This window comes from Balearica regulorum, chromosome 6, assembly GCF_011004875.1.
Source record: "Balearica regulorum gibbericeps isolate bBalReg1 chromosome 6, bBalReg1.pri, whole genome shotgun sequence".
NCBI classification, from domain to species: domain Eukaryota; kingdom Metazoa; phylum Chordata; class Aves; order Gruiformes; family Gruidae; genus Balearica; species Balearica regulorum.
Window position 1 is genome coordinate 17,389,356 of NC_046189.1, and position 25,567 is coordinate 17,414,922.

The 25,567-nt window shown below is 34.8% G+C and overlaps 1 protein-coding gene across 4 annotated transcripts in view; it reads left to right on the forward strand.

Annotated features, from left to right (window-relative positions):
* Window positions 1-25,567, forward strand: part of CCDC141 (coiled-coil domain containing 141) — a 108,082-nt gene that overhangs the window by 71,670 nt on the left and 10,845 nt on the right. For 2 of the 4 annotated variants that reach the window (XM_075756545.1, XM_075756544.1), the window contains 14 exons: window positions 766-945; window positions 1,732-1,857; window positions 2,457-2,645; window positions 2,953-3,132; window positions 4,193-4,342; window positions 10,675-10,815; window positions 12,687-12,881; window positions 14,500-14,683; window positions 15,936-16,045; window positions 17,753-17,860; window positions 18,576-18,659; window positions 22,328-22,478; window positions 23,019-23,214; window positions 25,106-25,278. In XM_075756545.1, the coding sequence (XP_075612660.1) occupies window positions 766-945; window positions 1,732-1,857; window positions 2,457-2,645; window positions 2,953-3,132; window positions 4,193-4,342; window positions 10,675-10,815; window positions 12,687-12,881; window positions 14,500-14,683; window positions 15,936-16,045; window positions 17,753-17,860; window positions 18,576-18,659; window positions 22,328-22,478; window positions 23,019-23,214; window positions 25,106-25,278 (2,167 nt within the window). Of the gene's footprint in view, window positions 1-765; window positions 946-1,731; window positions 1,858-2,456; window positions 2,646-2,952; window positions 3,133-4,192; window positions 4,343-10,674; window positions 10,816-12,686; window positions 12,882-14,499; window positions 14,684-15,935; window positions 16,046-17,752; window positions 17,861-18,575; window positions 18,660-22,327; window positions 23,215-25,105; window positions 25,279-25,567 lie in introns of all 4 variants that reach the window. The other 2 variants (XM_075756541.1, XM_075756543.1) reach the window with 1 other exon arrangement.

Sequence of the window (25,567 nt, forward strand, 5' to 3'; positions counted from 1 at the left end):
CAGATAAGATAGTCAGTGTAAAGGTAAGCTGAACATGTGTGAATAGGAGGTTGCACTGCAATCACTTAAAGTCTAAACAGATCTTTAGATATTGTCTCTCTAAAGACCTGGAAGTGTGTTGCCACTGTATTTTCTGCTACTCTGTTCCCGTGATATTCTTAGGTTGTAACTTTTAAGTATCTGGAAGATTCGGGTTATACAAGTAATTTATGAACACAACTTTTCTTAAAAGAAAAATTCTGAAGTGGGAAAAGCAGAAACAGCATTACCCAGTTTTCTGGTGTTTCTGATATGGGCTCTGTTAAAAAGAAGAAAAAACACGAAATGTTTAAAACTTTATGCCTCCCATGCTTCGGTGCTGCTTTGGTTATCAGCACAAAGGAGTGGTCTTTCCTTCATCCACTTCACTTTCCAGTTGCTGTTCTTCAAAAGGCCGTTTTGGGTAGTTTTGTCTATTCAGAAATTACTTTATTTTGTATGAGTGTTAAACAGCCGTCAGATGGCAATAATTCAGTCAATACTGACCTGTTCTAGGTTTTAAAATTTAACATTAGCCATGTCCTCAGTATACAAATTCTGTTGATCTATTCCTATTTCTAAGAGAACAGTGTATTTAAAGACACCTAGAGCATCAGAAATTTTGAAAGTTGTTACACTAGAATAGTTGGATTTTATTAAGTTTTATAGAGATTTTAATATTAAGAGGTTTTAATTGTATTTTATAAAAACATATGTGGAAAAAAACCGTGTCTGTTTATTTGCCAGGTAAATGAGAGTTTAATATCAAACGTAGAGAAATCTGTACAACTAACAGAAGGTATCATTGTTAATCTGAGTAAAGAAAAGAAAGAGCTGACTGATCTTTGGCCAATATGGAATTTTAAAATTACTCAATTAAAACCTGTCAATCAACAGTGCTGGATATTTAAAGAACAACTGAAAACTGTAAGTAAAATATCTAGGAAGAAAGGAACTGTAGCATATATTTTAGTTTGTCTGTGACTCTCATCAACTATTATAGGCATCATTTGAGAGAGATGATAAAATACTTCTCCATAGTCTATTCTGCCATTCAGATAGTCATAAAGAAACATGAAATGTTGTTGATCTTTTTTGCCCTTATTCAAACACATAGAAGTCTAAGTCCTACCTCAAATTTTAAGTTTTAATCAAGTCCATATGCTATACCAGCAGTGCTTTATTTTTTGTGGAGTTTTTTGTTTGTTTGAGGGGGTGTGTGTGTTTATTTTGGGGTTTGTTTTTAAAGCAACATTTTGTTGTGACTTGATAGTTACTATACTAGACTGTGTCCTAATGGTTACTAAACTCAGGTTCAACCATGTTCATGAGAGGGAGTTGAAACCTCCTTGGCACAGGGACAGTGTGAAGTGTTCCTTAAAAGCAAGGCTGGCTAGGCTAGTAGAAAACCAGAGGTTTGTAGTCGCTATTCGTTTAGTGCAACTTATCACTAAACCCTTGACATCTGTTATCACAGAAAATACACTGTGTGTATGGGTCCTTCAAACTCAGTGTCTGAATTGTTTTGCACACTGTCTTAAAGATTTCCTTGTCAGAGAATTTGAGATAGAGAAGTTTATAGTTTCAAAAAAAAAATTAGTCATCGTAACTTCAGAATAGATCTTTTTTTTTACTAGTAATTTAGATTTGCATTTAAATTTTTTATTTTATTTACCACAGATAGAAACACTGAATTGTTTGATTATCTTTTAGACTATCCATGGATTAAAGATTCTTCAAGAGGCACTCCAGCTTACAGCAACAGTTGACCTTGGAAGTGACCTTTTTATTGTTTTGGAACTACAAAAAAAGGTTAACCAAATGAAACCACAGTATCAGGTGGGAAACCAAGCTAGTGAAGTGCATAGTGGATCAAAATCTCTTTTTGGTACAGTAATGATTCACATTCATGTTAAACCCAGACAGAGTATCTGGGGTTGCAGTGTTTTATGTTTTACATTACTTTTCCACAAAGAAGGGTTTATGTATGTTTAACAGGTAAGGGAGAAAAGAGTTTACCTTCAGTGTCCAGAGAATGTTTTACACAGTGTTAGCTGTGTATTAAAGTGACAAGCATTGGGGTCGTTGAAGTACAAGGAGAGTACCAGCTTCATGCTTTTGAGTTAGAGCTGGTCAGAGGCTGATGTATGTCATACTTGAGCTTCCTACCTCCTCTGAATACTGTCTCTGAGTTTTAGCCATTCACTCTGCCATTCCCCTATAAGTCAGTTTGACTTACTGTTATCCAAGGCTGTTTCTGGGATATAGTTGAGCCTCATGCTTAGCAAAAAGTAAAGTATGTGGGGAGTGTTTTAAAGAGCATGGCACTGATTTTTCCCCAAGGCAATTTACCACTATTAGGTTGTTATTTCATCAAATGTAAGGGAAAGCTTGCAAATATATTTGTGTATTTTGAGTAACTTCTGCTTTCTTGCTAGCAACTGAATGCTGAACTTGAGTACCTGATAAAATTATTAACATTGCCAAGCCAGAAAGAATTTCCCGTGAAAGAGAATTCTGAGAGAATAAGTGAGCTTATTCATCTCCATCAAACAGTAAAGGATACAATGACACAATATGATGAGATTTTCAACAAGACAGTCAAATTCCATCACGTTAAAAAAAAAGTGAGTATAATCTTTTAAAATATACCTTTTTCCCATTGCAATTAAACTCTGTTTGGTTTTGGTACCTGTCATCTTCCCCCCTCCCTCCACCCCCGCCTCCAAACAAACAAACAGCATTAACCTGCCTGGTGATCAGAATTAAAATTTTGGATCTAAACCTGCATGAAACTTGGAGAATTTAAAATTCAGATCTGAAGTCAAATTTAATTACTTACCGTAAACTTCATTGATGTGGGTTTAACACATCGTGGGTAAGGAAGGAATTGTAAGCTTCCTTTCACATTATTTTCATTTTAATATATTCCAGCTGGAATGTCTATCAAAATCAGGAGAACTGGATATTCCTGAAATATGTGAGGACCCTGAACATTTGCACCATGCTAAAACCTACCTTGTGAATGCTCAGGAGAAACATGCACATATCAGACAGCTATATAAACTGCTTATTACCCAGGGAGTGGATATCTTGTCTGCAGTGCAGCAACCTGTAAGTAGAATTAGAACAATTTGTGAAATCAAAGATAAATATGAAAGATTATTGGAGCTGACTGACTTTTAGATATAGAAAAATGTATTAACAGTATGAGAAAAATAAATACAGAGCTTTAAGGTTCTTTTAAAAGAAAGTGAAATATAAAATATAAAACCGTTGATCATTTTTAGATTTCAGCTTTTAGAGTATGCAGATATACAGCCATCAAATTAAATGTAACATCCAGGAATGACAAAACTTATTCTTCAGTAGTTACATTATGAATTGCTTTTGCCAAGAGAAAAGAAAAATTAGTTTCTTTGAAATCTGGTTTTATTTTTTTTAACGGTCTGTGAACAGATTATACTCTGAAAAACATTGAAATAGATTTGAAATAGGGAGGAAATTAATCTTAAAATAACAGTGCTTGGAAAGAAAAAAAGCATGACTTTCTTTTTTCTAGTATTCTTTATGCAGTTCAAGAGCCTGTTGGTGATTTCTTGAACACCACATCTCTATATTACACTCTTCCTACCTTTTAAAGGTTGCTTTGCATATCTATTCTCCTATAAAGAAAGGATAACAAAAGAACAAAAAGGAAATATAACAGTGTTACCTTATTAGTGGATTCCAGACTGATTTGCATGACAAAACAGATATCATTTTAGAAAGGAGTTTTTTATCCAGGGCAGGATTGTCATTGCCCTGTATTAATTTAGTAGGGAGAAAGCAAGACATTCCCTTATGATCTGCCTAGATTATCCACATTGCCAGTCTGCTCTTCACACTCCATAAATTGATTGATGGCAGAAGGGAGCTAATCTCCAGGTGGTGAAGGACTAGAGTAGGCTAATTCTTCTTTGCTCAGAGAAGGCACCGTGCACGAGTTGTGAATTTGCCCTAGACCACTTGTGATTGAAACTACTATGTACTTGCTCTCATTACAGTAGAGGTTTAATAGTTTACTCTAGCCCACTGTAATTGACTATGCATGTTCTGCCTCAAAATGATACTAATTTTAGAGTGGTTAAATGAATACATTTCCTGAATTTAAGTCTGTCTATTCCCTGTTTAGAATTGCTTGAATGTTTCTGTAAAGAATCTGAAGCAGGAACTTGCTAGATTTGAGCGTGATAGCATTAACTGGAGCTCCAAAGTCAATAAATATGAGGAAGAACTGTCACAGCATTTCCAACACTGCACCACTCAAGAGGAGATAAATGAGGTGAGAGAGATAAATCCCAGCATGTTGAATGATGGTTAAAAGTGCTGTTGTGTTTTGTAATATATGTCACTGTTTACCATTCCCCTAGATGCTTCATATGCATACAGAAAAGTTGATTTTCATTTTACAGCAACCTTTGATCCATGCAGCAGGAATAATAATCTATGGTCCTTACCTCTGCAGTTCAGGATTATATAAAGTTGTCGGACTGGCAATAACATGTTTTCACTGTACCAAGAGGACTAGAAATTGAGCAGCTATAGTTTTTACAGTTTTTATAGCTTTTCTTTGGCTTTCAACTCTGTCAGTTTCATCTGAAATACATGAGTCTTCAGAATTCTTCCTTATGAAGCTAAAGTTTCAAACAAAAGTAGAATTTACATATATTGCAGTTGTAAGGCTATTAGAAAGAACTTTCAGTCTTTTAATGAAAAGTTTGGAATAATTTAGTACTGAACATTTTTTTCAGAAACCCAAGATATGAAACTACGTTAGAAGAAAAGGAAATGTTCTTTGGCACAAGATATTAGAATTTAGTATTATGGAACTTAGGGAAAATTGCTTAGTTAATATGATTATTAATTTAGCATCTTAGTAGACCAAATAGAAATCCACTCACAACTTAGCAGGTTGAATTGGATAGATGTCTCAGCAAAAATTAATTTAGGAAAAAAAATCCATAGAATGTATTTTCTTAGAGTGATCCATTAAAATAAGAGGCTGATGGCCTCTGCACTTGATGTTCTGTAGATTGCACTTCTGTGCATCCATGATATACAGAAACTGGATTCTTACCTGGAAGGATTTCACGCTTATGTTCCCTGTAGTATGAAGCATACGTAGTGGAAACACAGGACACTGAAAATTATTATTATTTTTTTTTTATTTTATGTTTTGCTAAGTAAATCCACACCTGAATAAAGAAAGACTATATTTTCCTCAAAATCACCAAGGTAGTGGTGACTGAGATTTCTGTCCCAACTATTTTTAATAACAAAATTATTGCTTGTGTTATCTTTTCTTTTACAAAATATTTTTTGTGTTTGTGAAAAGTGTCCATTTTCACAAAATGGTATTTTAAAATTGAAAGAACATGTCCATCAAAAAAAAATGTTGTTGTTTTTTTAATCTCAGTTACAGTTCTAGTCCCTTGTCAGTTATAAGCTGATTGTGTTTCAGTCTGTGATCTTCAGTGCATCAGTCTCCTGCGATGTAGCTTCTTGGCCAATGGTAGGAGGCAATAGGAGCAGCAGGTGGTATAGGAGAAGCACTCTGGCAGAGGGAACCATGCTATAGAAGAGAATGAAAGCATGAAGTACCTAAACAAGAAGTCTCATTATGCTTTGCAGTGTCATGGCAGAATCGGAATATTTGAGGTTTAAAGTAGTCTAAGTTTTCACTCAAAACTCCTCAAATTTGCTGAAGAAATATATAATAAGGGCAGGAGAATGTGACTCCTTTCTAAGAATAATTATTTTTCTGGTTTTATTACTTGTTAGACTTCCAGTGAAAGCAAGAAGTAGAGGAAATAAGCAATCTTCTGTCTCTCAAATTTAAATAAAAAGTGTGTCAGTGACACGTTACTTGCCACATGCCCTATATAGCAAAAAATAAATTTTAGCTTCTCATAGTTAATAGATACCCTCTGCAAAATAATTGCATAGCATATTTTCAATTACAGTGTTAATTATTGATTTTATTTTCTTTTTTCATTTTAAGTTGGGAAAGCCATGTTGACTGGTTATGTTAAAACCTGTCATCCCCAGACCTAATTGAATCTTGAATGTAAACTAACTGAACTATACTAATTTGATGTGTGGATACCTTTTCCTTTAGATTCCTTTTCTATTAGACGTTAGCATAGAAGATGTTTCCTATACAAATACTTGGCTAATGTGCCTGTATATGCATTAATCCACTGCCATTTTTCTTCATTTTTTTCATTAACTATTTATAACTAATTCTGTTTAGGGATCAAAAAACCAAACACTGAACTACTTCAGGAATGTTACTTATGAGTATTTACTTCAGTATTTTAAATTCTCCTAATTTTAACATCAGAAATTAGTCTGAGTATTGCTAGTATCTAGCAGACCTGTCTAAAATAACAATTTCTTTACTATCTACTATGTCTAAGCAAATAAATATTTCATGTGCAAGCTGCAGCTGTTCATAGCTGTCACATAGTACACAGCCAACCAGATAATTTAGCTGTGATTTACCAGTGTACAGAGCAAACTTTAAAGTTGACTGAAAATATTTGGAATTCAGCTGTAAATACTTAAATTAATTTACATTTAATGTGATGAATTTAAGTGTGTAAATAAAGCATGTGAGCGAGAGCTTTGATGGTTAGGACTCACTGGTGTTTGAAAATATCCTACTTAGAAGACTTGGCTAGCTCCCTGTGTTTGTAACGTAGTAGTGCTTCTATAAGAAGCAAGGAAACAAATACTTATCGTTTATAGGCAAGGAGACGTAGCATGAATTTTGAAAGTCTTGGAGGACAGAAGAGTAAAATGCATGCCTTTTGTGTGCCTTCTCTAATTTAAGGAGAATTTGCAAAGGTCAGAAAAAGGATTTATGCCCTCTGCATCTTTGAAAGGTATAAGGAAAGCTCATATGACCTTTGGGATCTGTATTTGCCAGTTTGGGCTTCCTGCTTCACTAACTAGCTTGGGTAGCAGCCCCCGAAGAGGCTCCACTGCATTACACTGCAATCTTTTGCAACAGAGCTGAGTCAAGCCTCAGATAACTGTAGCTTAATACTACACTGAATCTATTCATGGGATTATAAATGACAGTTATTTACATAGGATAACTTTTGCAATTAAAAAGCTTTTTCTTTAGGTGATCACTTTAAAAATAACATGCATAGCTGCACAAAGCTTGCAACAGAAGAGTAACACCCTGAAGCAGATTCTCAGGTCTCCTCCCTCATCTCACTTCTTTCCTCTTCATCATGTCATTATTTATACAGTTATGGAAAGGTATGACTGAAAATGTGGATTTTAATCACAGAGCGTAATGAGCTATCTCTGTTCACAAGTGAGTAGGAACTGATACTTAGTACATTTCTCACCTTGTAATTTATTTTGATTGTGGTCTCAGATTTAAAGTAATCATTAATGGCTTGAACAGCACCTTTTTTTTCTTTCCACTTTCTGGCTAGCTTTGTTTCTGTCTGTTCTTTAAGCTTTGCCCCTTTGAAAATCTATTTTCAGCAACTCACTTTCATGGGCTATTTTGATTATTAGTGCTATTACGTTTTATGTATAAATGAAAAGGCTAACAACACTGAAGTACCTCCTAGAGTGGCTCACACAGGAATCAAAGCATTTTACTGGAACTGTACTGTACTGTTAACAAAAACATGTTTAAAGCAGCTTATAACTTGCTTTTACCATTTATTTTGTAGTCGTGTGATAAATCAGAGCAATTGGCAGCTAAACCCTTCTCCTCCACTATCATTCTCCACCCATGACAGGCCAACTATAGCTAGGAACAGCTGCCTGATTAATGACTATGACACAATGGACAAATTACAAAGTTCCATTAAACTTGTGGGCTGAAGTCACTGAAGCTTATAAGAGTGTATAGTTTCTTTAGTATTTCTCATTTATTTTTTCAGAAAATAGGGGAAAACTTAGATAATTTAGATTTCTAAAAATTGGCAGCCATATATCATCCCTGGTACAATTGCTGATGATAACAGGAGTTGTGTACATGCACTCTGAGGCAGTGATGTACAAGTCTGAGCTGAATCTGGTTTTTCCATGGAGGCTAAAAGAGAAGAGTGACAGCAGCTGCAGACCTTTGACACATGAGCTATCATATCTGAAACAAGGCGATCTAATTTCACATACTGCTATGAGGAGAGCCTCTGGCTTATAAATGATCACTAGTCTATGTATGTGCATAAGCCAGTAAAGTAAACTAAAATAAACTCTTGCTCATCTCTTCTCTTCCTCAAAATTAAACCGGCAAATGAGGATATTGTGTTCTGAATGCAAAATATTGTTCTACACAAGTGGTTTTATTAACAGAGGTTAATATTATTCTCTCTAAAAACAGAGGGTTTATTATTCTGTGTACTTACATGGGATAAAAAAGCTTAAACTAACTGGAGATCATAGTGCTAGTGATAGAATTCCCTTCCTTTCCATTATACTGAGTGAACACCATCTGTCTATTCACTGCTGAAATAATGTGGCAACACCCCACTAGATGAAATGAAAAATATATCCCTTGACAGATTAACATTAGTATGTAATAATAATAAATGATTGATTGCTAGCTGTTCCAATAAGAGAAGCTGTAAAATGAGCATTGATTATTCCCTGGATTCTTTGGCAGAGAGGGAGAGAGCGGCAGGGGGAAGTCTGTAAGACTTTTTAATATATATTTTTAAAAAGCCTCAAATATATTAACTAAATATCAAATTGTGGATGTGACTCAAACTTTTTAACACTAATCAAGTAACTTAAGTTCTTTTCATTCAAGTATCTGGAGGATCAGACCATAAAGCGTTATAACTACTGCATTTCTTTTATATGAGTTCCTTTAGATAAATATAAGTTTACATAATTTATTCTACATTCTCCTAAAAGCAGAAGATTTTCAACCCAAAGGATGTGAAATTCCCAAAAAATATATTTCAGTCATTTTTATATTCTTCCATTTCAAGTTTTATGCATTAACTATAAATAAATTGAAAATGAGATCATGGAATTGCAATGTAATTAAAACAGTACCTTTTATAAGGTACCAGAAGTATATTTTAAGCAGGTTTTTTACTTGTCTGGTTCTGATATCTGTTGCTTAAAGGTATTCAAAACTAACTGTAGTATCTTAAAGGATTTTTTTGCAGTTGTAAATAAAATTGACAATTACATAGCTTTCAGAGAAAAAATATTGCAGAAAATTTTATACTTAAAAAATTCATAGTCCTTTAAAGATAATTTAGCTGACTATGATATATATAACAATGTTTATATAACATTGCTAATGCAAAGAATGACATGTGGTTTCTTAAGGGCACACTTGTAAGAAGACAGGTAAAAAGCAAAACAGGTAATTGGCATTGGAAAAAAAAAAAGATAAAGAAAGTATATAACAACCCTATATTATAACTAGTTCCCATGGTAAATGAACACTGTTTTTAAAATTATGTTGATCATATATGACTCTTCTTTTTGATGTGTATTAAACTCGTTCTGGTAGATTGGCAATGCATCCGATCCATATGTGTGTAAATGAAAGTGTAGCTTCCTAGAGCTTCATCAGTGTCATTCGTATCATTCTGGATTTTTTAAATATTTTGTAGATTAAAGAAAATGTAGCTACAGTCCATTTAAGTAAAAAAAAAAAGAAAATTTACAGTAAATTTAATATAACTAAATTTATTAGTAGTTATCTCAGATAAGTCCATCTGAAATCTTGAAAGGCACATATGCTTCATAATCAGAGCTACTAGTTCATCTTAATTTATATTATTATAAGAATCATTTTCCATAATGTTGAGCTTGCTGCACCAAGTCGGTGCTAACTGGTAATAATACTCTCATATGATACCAAATCAATCTAGCTGTAGTTAGTTGAGGCTTTCTTTGGGTATCTGTTAGGCAGAATTTCAAAGGCAGGTGCTCATATAGTCCACACCTTGATCCTGCAAAGACCTGGATTCATCTTTGTATGCTGTGAATAATTTTACTAAGATGTTTGAACTAGCATAGTATATAAAATTAAGCCTCTCTAACTTCCTTTCAGAAGAAGGGCTCCTGAAAAAAAAGGTGGGGGGGCACTACCAAAGAAACAACTTGGCGTAAACTAAATGCTGTATTGTATGAGAAAAGTACTATGAAAAAATACATATCTACTTGCGCAAGCCCAATAAAACTATGTTTTTCTGGAAACTAAGCATGGATATACGTTTACAGGGGTACCATTTCCACTAAATGGACCAGAGTATGTGAAGGACATCTGCCTCTAGTTAAAATCAATGAAAGCTCTTGGAAAGGATTTTTTCATAGATTGTCTGAGCAAAGATCTCATCCTTTGCCCCAATCCTTTTTTTTTTTTTCCCCAGCCATTCTAGGAACAATACTCAGCATTCAGAATACAAAAATGTTAATTTTGTAAGATTTTGAGTTTCCACTACTGGACAGAAATTCTGAGGAAATAAGGATGCTTTATGAGATGGCATAGTATTATTAACTTCTGCATTAAGTTTTCATTGTTCAGATCGTGATCTGTTAAACAGCTCTTGAAAAAACCTGACTTGAAATGTTCTGGTTTCTTTTTTACTAACAAATATGCTTACTCTGTTTCAGCTCAGAGAATCATTTAAGGATCTCAAAAAGAAATTCAACAATTTGAAGTTTAACTATATGAAGAAAACTGAAAAAGCTCGAAATTTGAAAGTACTTAAAATACAGATTCAGCAAGTCGATACATATGCAGAGAAAATACAGGTAATATTAGAAATCTTAGTCTTAGTGAAGTCTTCACTGGTTGAATTGCTGTGGCCTGTGCCAAGCAGATCAGAGGAGATGTAATAGGCATTGTGAGCTTCCCTGTTACTCAATTTTATATCCTTCCCCGTCTCAGTCACTGACTCAGACATTTTTCATTGTTGTGTTCCTTTAATTCTTCCATTTCCTTCAGTGAAATGATCTTATCTCAATTCCTGACTTCTCTGTGTTCACTCCATTTATCCTCCATTATTCTTCTATTTAATCTTTTATTCTTCTTGCATCTGTTCCTTCACAGTATGTGTGACCTAGTCTTTCCTTAAAAAAAACCAAAATAAAACAAAAACCCTATCAAAATCAACAAATCAACAATAAATGCACACATATTCCCTCTGGCATCCAGCTACTTTCTTGTCTTTCTCATTTCATCATGTAAGTCTTCAGAACCTTTTTCTGCATTCATTGCCTGGAGTTGATCATGCTCATTTTCACCTTAGAACCCTGCTAGCCTCACCCATTCTTTACATTCACCAGAAACTCTTCTTCCAAAGCCTCCAATGACCTTTTTAGCTGCCAATCAGAGCTAGCACTTTTTGTTTCACTTGCCCTGCCAATCTCTTCCTTCACAACTTTTTAACTTGAAATTTTCAGTAGTCGTTTTTATTTCCTTTGTTGTCATTGTTTATTCCTTTTACAACCTTTTTTCTTCTTTTTTTTTTTTTTCCTCCTTTCTTGGCAATTTCATCTGCAAATTCAAATTACGGAATCATTGATGTTGGAAGGGACCTTGGACATCATCTAGTCAAAATTCCTTCCTCAGAGCAGGGTCAACTACAAAAGGTTGCTCTGTGTCATGTCCAGTTGGGTTTTGAATATCTCCAGGTGTGGAGACCACAACCTCTGTGGGCAAGCTGTTCCACCCTCAGAGTAAAAAGTGGGTTTTGTTGGGTTTTTTTGTTTTGGTTTGATTTTTTTTTCCACTTAAGCAGAATGTTCTGTATTTCAGCTTGGATCCATTGCCCCCATCTTTTCACTAGACACCACTGAGATGAGTCTGGTTATGTTTTCTTTATTCCCCCTCATCATGTTTTCATACACATTTATAAAATCCACCTTGAGCCTTGTCTTCTTCACGCTAAAAAACCCCGAGCTTTCTCTGTCCTTGTATGACACATACTCAGTCATCTTTGTGGCCCCTTGCCAGATTTGCTCCAGTATGTCCAGGTATTTCTTGTACTGGGGAGCCCAAAGTGGACACAGGACTCCAGGTGTAGCCTCTCTATTGCTACATGGAAGGGAAGAATTGCCTCCTTTGACCTGCTAACAACACTCTTCCTACCAGTGTATATTCTTAAAAGTGTTTATGTGGACACTTCATGAAATATTTTCCTATTTTAAACCAATCTCTTCCTTTCCAAACAAAATCAAGGACCTGTCTTTTTGCATCACTTGTAAAACAACTAGCACAATGAAGTCTTGATCAACTGTCAAGAGCGGTGTTCCCAGGATATAAAATATATAAATATATATACATGTATACCATCTTATCCTAAAACTTACAGGTCATGTTTATACTGGATAGCATAAAGTACTAGTACTTGGTGTTTGAGATTATGCTAGATTGTTACTGATGTTGCTTACATCAGATTTTTAAGCAATATGTTAATATTCTAGGACAGAAATAACTGTGATGCTTAAATTGACTTGTATTTCACCAAAGACTCCAATGGCTTAGTATTTTTTCCTTTCCAAATTCAATGAAAGTTATTTCAGGACAAGAAGTGTGGGTTTTCTCATGTTTTTTACTTTTTCTTTCTAAAGATAGAAACATTTTTGTTGTGGTGTTTAACATTGCTACATCTTTTAAACAGATTCTTAAAAAGAAGATGGATAATTTAGAGAAGAAAGTCATTGGCTCTGTAGCAAATGAACCTAATGCTAAAGTTAGAGTCCTCTTGGGGTCAATCAGTGACTTACAAAAACAGCTGAATGACTTTAGCAGAGTTGTGGAGGATTACAAGCAAAATCTGGATCTCGTGGAGCATCTGCAACAGATGATGGAAGAGGTACTAGTAAACCTGAGATCCCCACTGTGGCTTTAATAATGATCCAGGACTGGGATAGATAAAAGTGCTTATAACTACTTCAGGCAAATTCTGTGGCTTCCAAAAGTAGCAGAATGGTAAAAATCTGTATTTTCTTCTATGTTTTCTTTGTAACTTTGTGGAGAAAGGGGGGAAAAAACCATGCAACTTGACCATATTCTTGCACTGTTATACATACGACTGGGGTCTCCACCTCCACGTGACTTTCATAGTGATTCAGCATATCTATGATACTTATGAGCTCATTTTCTCTAAGTATATTCCGAGGCACCACAGAAAGCGCCACAAGGCCCACTTTGATAGCTGTATACCACAAGAGCCAGGTTATCACAATACCCACTTGATTAGTTGTCAGGAAGAGCTGTTTGTGTGGCATGTAATTCTGGAACTGACATGTAAATATTCATTTACACTTAAAAGCAGTGTCTAATTTTTTTTTAATAGACTTAATTGTTAAGTATATGTATATTTTTTTTCCCTGAACTTCAGTCTAAGTCCTTTGAGAGATTTCTGTAACTTCATTTTAATGTGTCTGAGGACTGCGTAATGCATTCCCTTTTTTTTAAAAGAAAAAAAATAAATGTTTGTAACAGTATTTTCCCTCTTGCCACATTGTGTTGGTTCATCTGCTGTGAGGCAAGCCCATTCCTGTCATCATTGTTTTAGAAATAACACTGTTCATATCTCAAAAGTGATCTAAATGCATGACAAATAAATTCCCTTAATGATGGATCACAATACTAAAGTTTTGTTTAAAAGATGTTTTCAGTGTCCAGTGATCTGATCAATGTGTCATTTCATATATTGTTAGCAAAGCAATTTTTTACCATTTGTTGTGCATTTACATTTTTAAACTCCCCACTTACTTTGAGGGAAATAAATTATTTCCTGGAGCTAAAATTTAAGATTGCTTTTTTTTTTTTTACTCAGTATAAAGTATCACCTTTTACTCACCAGTTTTCTTTTAGCAAATAGACACAATGTTAAATACTGACTTTAATGGCAGTTAAAAATGGCAATTGTTAGCTGCTTGCTGTAATGATGCAATGCAGATGATGCTGAGTGAACATCAGATTCTATCCTCCTCTGAGTATTGTTAACCAAAAATGTTCAGTAAGGGTATGTTTTAAAGGCCATTTTTGTCAGTAAAGAGACTCCTAGCAACTTTAATGGTTGCTGAGACCAAAACCCCTGTTTGCCAGTAGACTAAATCTAAGCAACCTTGCTGCCCTTACAGAGGTATAACCATGGCCATGAAATGAAGTTTGCAAAATTAGTCAGTTGATATACACGGTGGAGAGAACTCAGAAATAAAACATTTGTTTGCAGAACCATTAACTAATAACCTCACCATGCTTGTAAGATGATCTTGGATCTAGTGTTTAAAGACAATTTAACAGCTATTAATATTTGAAGCAGCATTGGTAATGAAAAAATGCTTTTCAGGTTAAATTCAAATTGGAAAATTTAAAACAAACTGTATTCCAGTGATTATGGAAAGTCTCAGAATTGTCCGGTCTATACTACAAAAGCTTGAACAGCTGATAATTCATTACAATGCAGTGTTTTTATCCATCAGTGTCAATTTTGGTTTGAAGATGTGAGTGCAACCGTCATTAGAGTTGGCAAGTATTCTGCTGAATGCAAAACAAGAGAAGCAATAGAGACTCTCTACAAGCAATTCAATAAATTTATTGAGCCTACAGTGCCTCAACAAGAAGAAAAAATACAGCAGATTATAGACCTCGCTAAACGGTTATATGGTGAGGAGCTGTCTGGTATTGTACTGTGGGGAAAAAAAATACTAATAATTTAGGACAGGAGGAAGCAGATTCCTAGATTAGTTCATTTAGGAAGAAAATCCCATGAAGTTTAAAAACCAAATGTTTTAAAGTATTGACTGGAGAAGGTGAAGGATTTCAGAACATATTAAAAAATAAAAATATGAAAGTACTCGACAGTCTGGTTTTCTGTATTCAGCCTGAGTTCACCTTGAAATCAAAGTGTAAATGTCGTTGTAATATTTATGAGCTTGGAATTAAGACTTCATGGTTTATGATATCTCATAACAGGTATGCCTTTGAAGTCCAGGTACATTACAGTGATATACCTCAGTGCTGAGTGAATTTTTTGCATTAACACTGAATAACAAGTGGTATTTGGTTTCCAACTTTCTTAAGCATCTTAGTAGCAAAAAATGCAGATTATTATGTAAATACTGTATTTGCAATTGTATTGATTTGGAACATTGTTGACCAAAAAGAATGAAGGTCAACAAACTTCACATTTTGCTTTTTTCTTCCACTCATAATGATTATATACTCGTTGAAGTTATTTTATCCAAAGAAGGTGACCGTCCAAATGTACAAGAATACTGTGTAGCCTATGAATTCAAGTAGTAAATCTGAAAAAATTTCAGAGTCAAACTGTGCTTTAAATTGTTCTAATTTAGTGTTGAAAAGACTATTTAGAGAGCACAGATCAGGGTTGGTTGGTTTTTTTTTTCCTTCTCTCTCTCTTTTTTTTGTTTTTGTTTGCTTTTTCAATATTTTAAACATTCCTATCTGTGAGAAAGGAGCTGACAGAATGGATTCTTGACACCACCTGATTAAGAATACTGGGAGAAAGAAGTTGCGTTGTGGTTTTTAGGTCATTACATGGGAAAAAGCTTCTCCATCCTGCTTTTACATTTCTTATAAGAGGGATGTAAGTGCCTCTTAGCTGTATAATAAGGCAACTAGTTTAGGAGACACTTTATGAGGTCAGCATCTTTTAAAGTAGTATCATTAACCAAATAGAAGTAATTTTGTTCAAGGAGAAGCCTAGCAGAAGGTCTGTAGTGACTATGGGGGCCCATCTCAAGCTAGTAAAAGGTAGGAAACACATTGCTGCAAATCACAGAACTCCTTCAGCAAAACAAAACACAGAAAAATGTAATTATTGTAGTATATTGGGGTTGCAAAGTACATTGTTACACATCTATTTGAGGGATTCTGTTCTACTTTCATGTTGTAGGTATTGAAGAAGGAAAGAAGTATGTTGAAAAAGCCATATTAAAGCACAAAGAAATCATTAATTCTGTTGATGAGTTGTGTAAATCTCTGAGAGAACGTAAGGAGATTAAGGTAATTTTTTTTTTAATCTGGAGAATATATTGCATCTGCATCAACTTGTCAGGCTTAGTGTCTGAATCAGTACTTTTAACTGAGAATCATCTATGGTAGTATGAAACATTTATTAATTGTTCACTTTTTCATTGCCTTACGTAATGATCGTAATAAATCAATGAAGTGCTACTTGTTTGTGCACTGAACATTCCTCCGAGGTTTCTTTTTCTCAACTTCTTTCAGAACTGTTACTGCTTTCAAGTAACCTTTAGGGAAAAATGTCACAACTTCACAACTTCTTTGAGTATCTAGACAGATTTTTTTTTTCATATTTCTTCTTCCCTTGATACTGTAATGTAGGTAACTGCTAGATCTATAAAATGCCGAACAACCTAGCTTGGCTCCCTATTGGAAAAATCATCCCAAGAAACAAGTTGTGTTAAAACCAAAGTAATTTAAATTAGAAAAGCATGGCTTATAACATAAACATTAAAGGGATCAACAACATTTTTAGTTTCATGTTCTGATGAATGTGCCATGAGTATGGAATGCCATGACTATGAATTGAGTCTCACTTCCTGTCATTTTTGAAGTGTAATACTTAAGGGGAAATGTTGTATTGTGCGATCTTTCCTCATTTTACATGGCTGTTGAATGTCAGAAGAAAACAATTCTTGGATTTTTCAAGTGCAAAATTAAAGACTACTATTTCTTCAGAAAAAAATAGATTGGATAGAGAATTTTTCACTTTTGTTTATTGCTAGAATGGAAAATTAATAATCCAGCATTTTCCTATAAGAATTTATTTAGGATTGTAACTTTTGATTGGACACCTGAATATGTGAAATACACAAAACTTTAACTATAAAACTTTTGGTTTTCCTTATGTTTTGCCACTGTGATGTTCTTTGGCATCTGTAGCTTTCTTCCATGACAATTTTAAGGGATTCATGAAGTCTTCATAAAATACAGTATGGTTGTCTGGATTTCTGTTATGTGTAAGTACTTTCTAACTAGTTGTGCAGTCTTTGAGGCTTAAGATGGAAATGATTGTTAGCCAAAAAGAATGGTAAAAGTAGCTGATCTCAAGTACAGTTAACTACATTCAGAATGGTTATGGACTTTCCAGATGGGAAGTTGAAGGAGGGAGGAAAACAAGAACAAATGCAAATGCTGCCTGGTGATGTTTTATGCTTAGAACACATACTCCCCTTTCCACATTTTAGACAAATTTGAACATTTTAGACACTCACAAATCTTTCTTTCCTCCCTAGAATTGTTTTCCTGAAATCCTGATTTTTTTTTTTTCTGGATTTGTTATCCTCTTTTTTCGTAATGGTGTAACTTTCTTAATCCTTTCTTTTCCCTTGCTTATGCTGAGTACAAAGTGGTTAATATTGCTCAGATTCTTGACCAGCTACTTGAGTTCTTCAGTCTTTGGTGTTCTATACTATCCCTGCTTCAGAAAAGATCCCCTCAGCTTTGAAAAATGTTGTCTAAGCAAAGACAATTAGGAATGTCTAAGCAAAGACAATGAGGAATGCATTAATCAGGCTTTGCAGCATATTTTTGCCATAAGGGATTTACACCTGTGATGATGACAGGTTTTAGATAACATTGCACTTTTTTTCTTACTCTGTTGTAAAGAGCATAAGTCAGTGTGTAGCTATCATTTGCTGCCTTCTATTGTGTATAAGCTTACTTAATTTTCTTTTCACATGGCAGAAAGATGAGTTTTCTGAAGAGTTGGTTACTGTTCAAAAAGAAGAAAGAAATGGTCAAGAAGCGTGTGAGGCTGTTCTTAAAGACAAAGCAGAGGAACAAAAGCAGCAGGTTAGTTAGATTTTTATTTCTTTTTAACTAGAACGCTTTTTCTTGAAAGGCTTTAGTATTGCTGGAAAGTTTATTACTTTTCAATTTTGAAGCCTCCCTTGAGATGAATGTTATCAGTGTAGTCTTGGTCATTTCCCTTGCAATTTTTTTTTTAGTTACTCCTTTGTCTTCTGTCCAATCTGCATATTTTTCCCTATGAATTTTAATTTTTTAGCCTTCACGTTACTTGCCTATGTATCTCCTTTTCTTTTCTAAAATAATATTCTTTTCAGAATCATAGAATAGTTTGGGTGTGAAGGGACCTAAAAGATCATCTAGTTCCAACCCCTCTGCTATGCGCAGGGATGTCCTCCACTAGAGCAGGTTGCCCAAAGCCCCATCCAACCTGGCCTTGAACACTTCCAGGGAGGGGACATCCACAACCTCTCTGGGCAACCTGTTCCTCCTTCCTCAAGGGAGAACACATTCTGCTCTCCCCTTTATGATAAGACTTAAGGGAATATCGAAAGTAAGAGAGGCGACTGCTGTTAGTATTTCCCAGAGCCCTAATATTCCTATAACCTCTAGAGACAAGCTATGAAAGTTCTTGATTTATAAGTAATATACTATGAGAGAAGCCTTATAGCTCAGAATTTCAACTAAGTAACGATGGAAATTGTTTTGTTGAATCATTAATCAGGGGGGAAAAAGTGGGTTTTAAACATTTTTCTTTCAGATGGCATCAGGTAAATTGCTTACAAATTCAGAAAGCATTACTGAGAAGAGAAACAATACTTTGCTTCCTACAACCACTAAACAGGTACCTGTGGTTCACGTTGATTTTTTTTTTTGTAAATCGAATTGATGCCCATTGTTGTGTACTCTCAAAGGAATTTTACTCCTTAATCCATTGATTCTCAAAAGTTACAGATATTGTTATAGACTGGTGGGCTATGATTGTCTTCTCATTTACAGTCTTACAAAAATCCAATGCAAAACAAGCACAGAATTACTTCACTTTTGCAGCAGTGTGAATAATAGGTAGGAAGTCACGGCAAAACCACAATGGAACACAACTACAGCTGTCATCAGTTAAGTATGACATCATGTCACAGATAATCTGCTGTACTGTTGGTACGACACTATACATCAAATAAATAACAGAACTCAGCATCAAATAGTCATCTTCACCCTCACCTCAAAACACTTAAGTTACCTTTCAGTTGCCAAAATTCTGTGCAGCAGAGATCATAAATAAGTTCCAACACATGGATTGCATGTTGAGGACAATACACAAAAGGAAATTAGATAGTGAAAGACTGGTATGCATTTAGAATGATAAAAATCCTAACAGACAAACATATTTTATTCATGGATATACAGTAAATGTATCTGAAAGGTTCCAAATTGTCAATGAATAAATGTAGTCTTAGAAATACAGGCAATACAAAACCAGACCTACATTTTATGAGAATAATTTCTTCAGCTTAAAGAACATTTTGAAGCCTTAGGATCCTGGATGTAAAAATAAATAATTTACTATGTGAAACATTCTGGTCAGTTGGAGTCGGTGGTAATATCTTCAAGTCTGTAGAAAGGTAGGATACATTGGTAATTGATTTAGAGCTCTAAAATTTTCATTTTGCAAGCTGGTAACATAGACTAATACTACAAGACATTAAATTTGTGATGTTTTGTAGAAATTCAACTAATGGTAACGTTCCTTTCAGTTCAATACAGAATGTCCTATGATCTGCTGATGAGCCAAAATTGATTAATTAATCTTGTTACCTCTATTCCAAGTCAATGGGAGTTTCACCATTGACTTGGAGCCCAGATTTCACTCAAAATTTTGTGAGTGTTCCAAAAAGCCACCCTCGGGAGAATCACCATACCCCTATTTCCTGTTTCACTAAGCCACAGCTTTGTCAGTCCTTGTCCAGACTGTACCTCAGCTGCCAAGGGGAGAAGTCAAGGATATGTGAAACTGCAAATTATCAGATGTGAAGTATGGCAGCTATAATGCCTCCACCCTTTTCATCACTCCATACTTCATTTAAAAAAGCAGCAGGTTCTTCTCACTAGAGCTTTTCTGTCTTCCATTTCCACCCTTTGAGGAAAGATCTGACTCACCTCCAGCCCCCCTTGTCTCGTGGGCCACCAATATGTAATTTTGTCTATACTTCTGCAAGCTAGTTTTTCCAGTATTAATTTGCTTCAGTAATAAACATCACTCTCTAAAAAGTGGCCTAAACCTTCTCATGGCACATTCATCTTCATGCTTCTTTGATCCTAGGTGTCACACCAGCTCTGAAAGTCCTCATGCTGCCAAAGCCTGTTTAACAGCTTGCTCACTCACTGCCCACCTGTCATTCTTTTCCCCAGCATTTTCCCCACGGTCATTTTCCAGCAACGTCTGAAATAACTCTGTTCAATTCTGTGATCTCCAGATGAGGTGACCATGAATCTGACAGCACATCTCTGCACTAAGATTCTAGATTAGTCACTGGAAGATGCCTACGTTGTTGTAGCCTTCTCGTAGTTACCCAAATGTATGCCACTATGTGTACGTGTGTGTAGACTCCTCAATAGACAGAATGAATTTGGACCATTGATTTCATTCAGACAGTAGAGACTGGCTATTCAGAAATTTTGACCTATGTTTTTTAAATATACCTGCTCAGAATTTAACATTCTAAAGAATTTTTCAACTTCTTAATCTTTAATCAAATTTGTTTTATTAAATTTGTTAGTGCAAGTCAGAACAAACTAGCCAGAATTTGCTACTGAAGTGCCTATTAAAGCTTCATCTAAGAAAGACTTGCAAATTTGGTCAGGCTTAAAACCAAGAGAGTTACTTAGAACAATGCTGATAAGGTTAAAAGAGCTGGGCAACAGTGAAATTTACAAAGCCTAGAAAAAATATATTGTACAAGTGTGTTGGAATTAATCCCTAAAAATAACAATTTCTTAGGAATAGTTCACAATTAGTTAGAACCTCAATTAAAAAAAAATTGAATACATCAGAGGGAAGAAGTAACTCAGTATTTATTGTTCTCTGAGTAATTGGAAAGGGGAAGAATTGACACATTTCACTGAAGTGGGAAGTCAGTTATAACTTATCATGTTTATATCCATGATATATTGATACTGAAAGACACTTTGTGGGTCAAAGTTCATCAAGGGATGCTTGTGGAAAACTCATTTAATACCCAACCTTAAACTTCGCCTTACAACTGAATTGAATTATTTAGTAAAATAGACACAGTAAAATCCCAACTTTCGTCCAGTCATTCATTCATGGATCTGGCATGAATCGCATGGTTTTGAAATAACAAATGTAATAACTTGGAAAAACATCTATGTTAAGACTACCATGTCTACAGGATCAGGGCACATGTGAGGTTCTGTTACTTCTTTTTATTTTTATTTTGTTAATTTTGTGCACTGATGATTAGGTTGTATTTGGAGCCATAAAGCAAAAAGAAAGCTGAAACAAAAGTGCCGCTGCACTTTTGTACTGGATACTGCCCAAGAGACGTGGTTGGGAAAGCCATGATATCCAGTGTATCACCCAACTGATTTGAGTGAACAGTTTATAGGTGATAGAAACATTGCTTAGTAGTTTACATATTTTTGTATAGAATTCAACAATGAGAGAATACCATAAGAAAACATATGAACACCTTTGCTGAGAGCTGTGGCACAAATGAAATAGGCCTGAATATATGATTACACATTTATATAAAAATCAAGAGACAGATAGGTAATTAACAAATCAGATAAGGTCTTTGATGCTTTGCGATTAAAATTAATGCACTCGTGCCACATCCAATTCTTTTTGAAACATGATGAGAGGGATTTTTTTATTTTATTCTGGATCCAAGAAAACAGTGTTTTCTGTTAATGTTTGGATAAGGTCTTGAAACAGCTGGCAAAATTGAGGGAAATATAAAATGCTTGGAAAATATCTTAAAGATGTTGGTTTAATTCTGTAAATCTCGAACATGATTGTTGACTCTTCCTCAGAGAATCAAAGTCCAGTAATTTGGCTGTTAATATATTTTTATTTCTATGTAACTGTTTCTCATTTAGATGTAGTTAGGACACTTCCTCCTCCACCTTCCCCTTGCAAATTCTCTTTATAAACAGCACCTATGGGATATCCACATGTTGTCCTTTGTTTATAGAAAGAAGCACGTCTTATTTTATTGTTACTGTTTAATAAATGCTTATATATAATTATAATATCTGCTAGAAGCTATTCAGTTTGAAATTCCAGTTAGCGGCTGCAAAATTTTCTGAGAAATTATCCTTTTCCATGTATTTCCTCCTGCTTCTCAGAATACATTAAGCTTAGTTAGAAGAATAATTACAATTATTGTTGCTAGCTTCTGCATGAAAAGAGGATGCATGAATGATAATTAATTCTCTCTGTTTTTCTTTTTCTTCTTCTTTTCCTTCTCTTCTTTCCCCTCCTAATTTAAGGAGAGGAATAAATTGGCTGATATTCCAATCATCTGTCCAGCTGGTGAGGATCTTGTTTCACAGGATACAGAGCTGTCATCTTCAGCCAAAGAGGATAGTTTACAGACTGAATTCCTGGCAGAAGAAATACTCTCCGGAGATGAATATGAGTGTATATCACCTGATGATATCTCTTTGCCACCGCTTTCTGAGACACCAGAATCCAACCTCTTACATTCTGAAACAGAGCTAGAAGAGCAATGCTGTTGTAGTTCTCATAGTCTGCATGTCAGTTCCTATAGCTTGCAAATGCAGAAAAACACTAGTATTAAAAAAGTGATGGAAGCGTCTGATCTCTTAACAAATTCTGCTTATGCTGATGCTACAAATAATAGAATGGAAAGCCCATCAGATCAGTTTGAGAAGTTTTGTATCTCTTCAACAGCTTCTAGTCCAAAAGTCAGAGCAGTATCTCCTTTGACTTGTTGCTTACAAGGAATATCTGAAGCTAGCACTGCTTCCTGCACTAGAAATACCAAGCCAGTATATAGCATGATGACTGAAGTGTGCAAAACACATTTACAACACCTTGAACTTTGTAAAAGCATGGCAGAAACACAAGAACAATTGCATGACTTGAATAACTGTACTAAAACCCAGGACGGGCTGCATGCTGTGCCTGATGCATTCTCAGGTTTCGTGTTTCAATCAGACGCCACCAGAAGCTGTCAGAGGCAGATGGTTACCCAAGAAGAGATTAAAAGTTCATCAGAAAAGAACAGCATGGCCAGCCTAACTGGACAGGCGCCTAATTTCTCCCAGCTTCTGTCTAACAAAACCGTCATGGAAGGTTCTCCAGTAACTTTGGAAGTAGAAGTAACAGGATTCCCAGAGCCTACACTGACATGGTGGGTAGCTTATAATGAGAAGTAGTAAATATACCTATTAGCAAGACACCTTGAAACACTTATAACCAAATTAATTAATCTATAGACTAGAATAAATGGCTTCTATCCTTTCTACTCCACACTTCTGCATGATTCCCACCTTCAAAATTGCTTTTGACAATTAATCTACTTGAAATAATCTCTCCGTACTTAATTTTATGAATAATGAGAGCATTGAACTACTGCAAGCATATCCAATGTTTTTTAAGCAAATATATAGTTTTTATGTTCTGGAATATGACATTACACTTATTCAATAATTTCTTAAACCAAATGCACAGTCCGGATTTACCATAAGTAAATTCACCTGCATTTTCTCAGGATCTTGGCACTACACATGGACAGACAGACATATACATGTGCGCACAGACTAAAATATTTATATAGCCACTACCTATACATAGAGACACGCTTTTTTTTTTTATATATATATGTGAGAGTCAGTTGTCTAAAAACTGGAGAGCCGTTACAGGTTAAAAAGCCCCTAAATGTCTTTACTAAGAGAACCAGTTTTATATATTTTTGTGCACTCTCTCTAGCTCTCTGAATTTCTGTATGTCTGATTAGATTGCTTTATACTGCATTTGGGAGAAATACAGATGATATTATAGAAACATCTTTTAAGATGACTTTTTAGATTGAAAGAGGGGCAGGATTTCAAGATTTTGGTAGTAGTCCTCTATATGTTGGCATACCTTCATAAAACTTTACCTCATTTGCCATTTATCCACTTCCATCAGTTTTTCACAATGGAGGCTTTTCTTTTAATGTATTAAAATTAGATATGCCTCTTATTGGAAATGTTTTGATGTTAAGATTATTATTATGCGTGTAAAGAATTTTCTTTTATAGCACTGAGAAAAATACTAGACACTCCAACCTTAATGCTATACCGTGTTGGTATCAATAAAGTTACTTTGTTTTAAATCCTGGTATTCTACACTTTGAGGAGTATTGTTAGTGAAACAAGATGTACCTTCAGTTTTATTTTATCATAAGAAAGCCTTAATTTAGCTTGAAAATATATACACTGTTGATCTATGGTCTTTTAAAAAAAATTCAACTGGAAGCATTTTGCAAATTAGAAATTTATGAGAAAACAAAAAAATGTGGGGTTTTGTAATTAAAAAATCACCAATAGCATGTATTTTGTACTGATGTAGACATTTTATTGCATATATGTGTAGAAAAGCATTTCTATGTTTGTATTAGGTTCAAAGTAGCTTATGCTGAAACATCACAAGGAATTTTCCCTTATTTCCAATATGTAAGTCAGGAGTCAATAACAACACATGGTGACAGATCCTGAAGTGTTAGAATTTGACACCAGTTCTCTGAAGTAACTCCTGATGCATTGTTCTATCCGGTTTGATGGTGTGAACTAAGTAAACATTAAGTGTCTGGGGTGAAGGAACAGGTCCTTGATTGTTCTTTATACCGAAAACACAAGTTCAGAAAGTTTGTATGTTGCTTATGGATCTTCAGAGCCTATTCGCAAATTGAATGTGGATTGACTCAACACTTTACTAGCAAAAATGTTTCAGCACAAAACTGATGGCCCAGGCCTTCATGCTACTCTCTCCAATACTGCAGTGAGATAACTGTGACTTGTCCATTGAAAACCATTTTCAGAACTACATTTTCTAGTATTAAGAATGTATTATCTAGCAATTTGGATTGTTTAAATATTCATCCATATTTACATATAACTTTAAAATTAAGGAATGAGAGCACAGCATTGAGCTGTATCTCTTGCTGTCAATGTAGTGTTAGAGAGGTTGTCTGAATTTGCGAAGTTCTGCTTGGCATATGGTGATATAAATCTGACTTGAAAACTGACTCTCTGCTTCAGGTACAAGAAGGGCCAGAAACTGACTGCAGATGAGCACTTAAAGCTTTTACAAAAGGAGACAAAGCATACTTTGTTCATTCAGAAGGTGTGTGATAAAGATGCTGGCCTCTATGTTGTTCGGGCTAAAAATTTGAACGGCACTATCTCATCAAGTGCCATTCTCCACGTGAAAGGTAACAGGCCACCCATTACAAGAATAGACTGGATAATGCTGTGTGTCATCTATATTAGCATATCACTAATGTACTGTCTATTCACAAAATAAGTACAATATTGACTGCACTGGACTTAATTCTCACATGCTAAGACAACATTAAATGTATTTTCTTACACTGCATCTTTCACAACATGTACCAAACCACTTTTATGTCACACTCGATATATTGCTTGTTTCTTTAATACCGGTATTATGTGCTTATTTTCCTTTCTCAGTGATGTTGACATAAAAAAAGCTACAAAGAT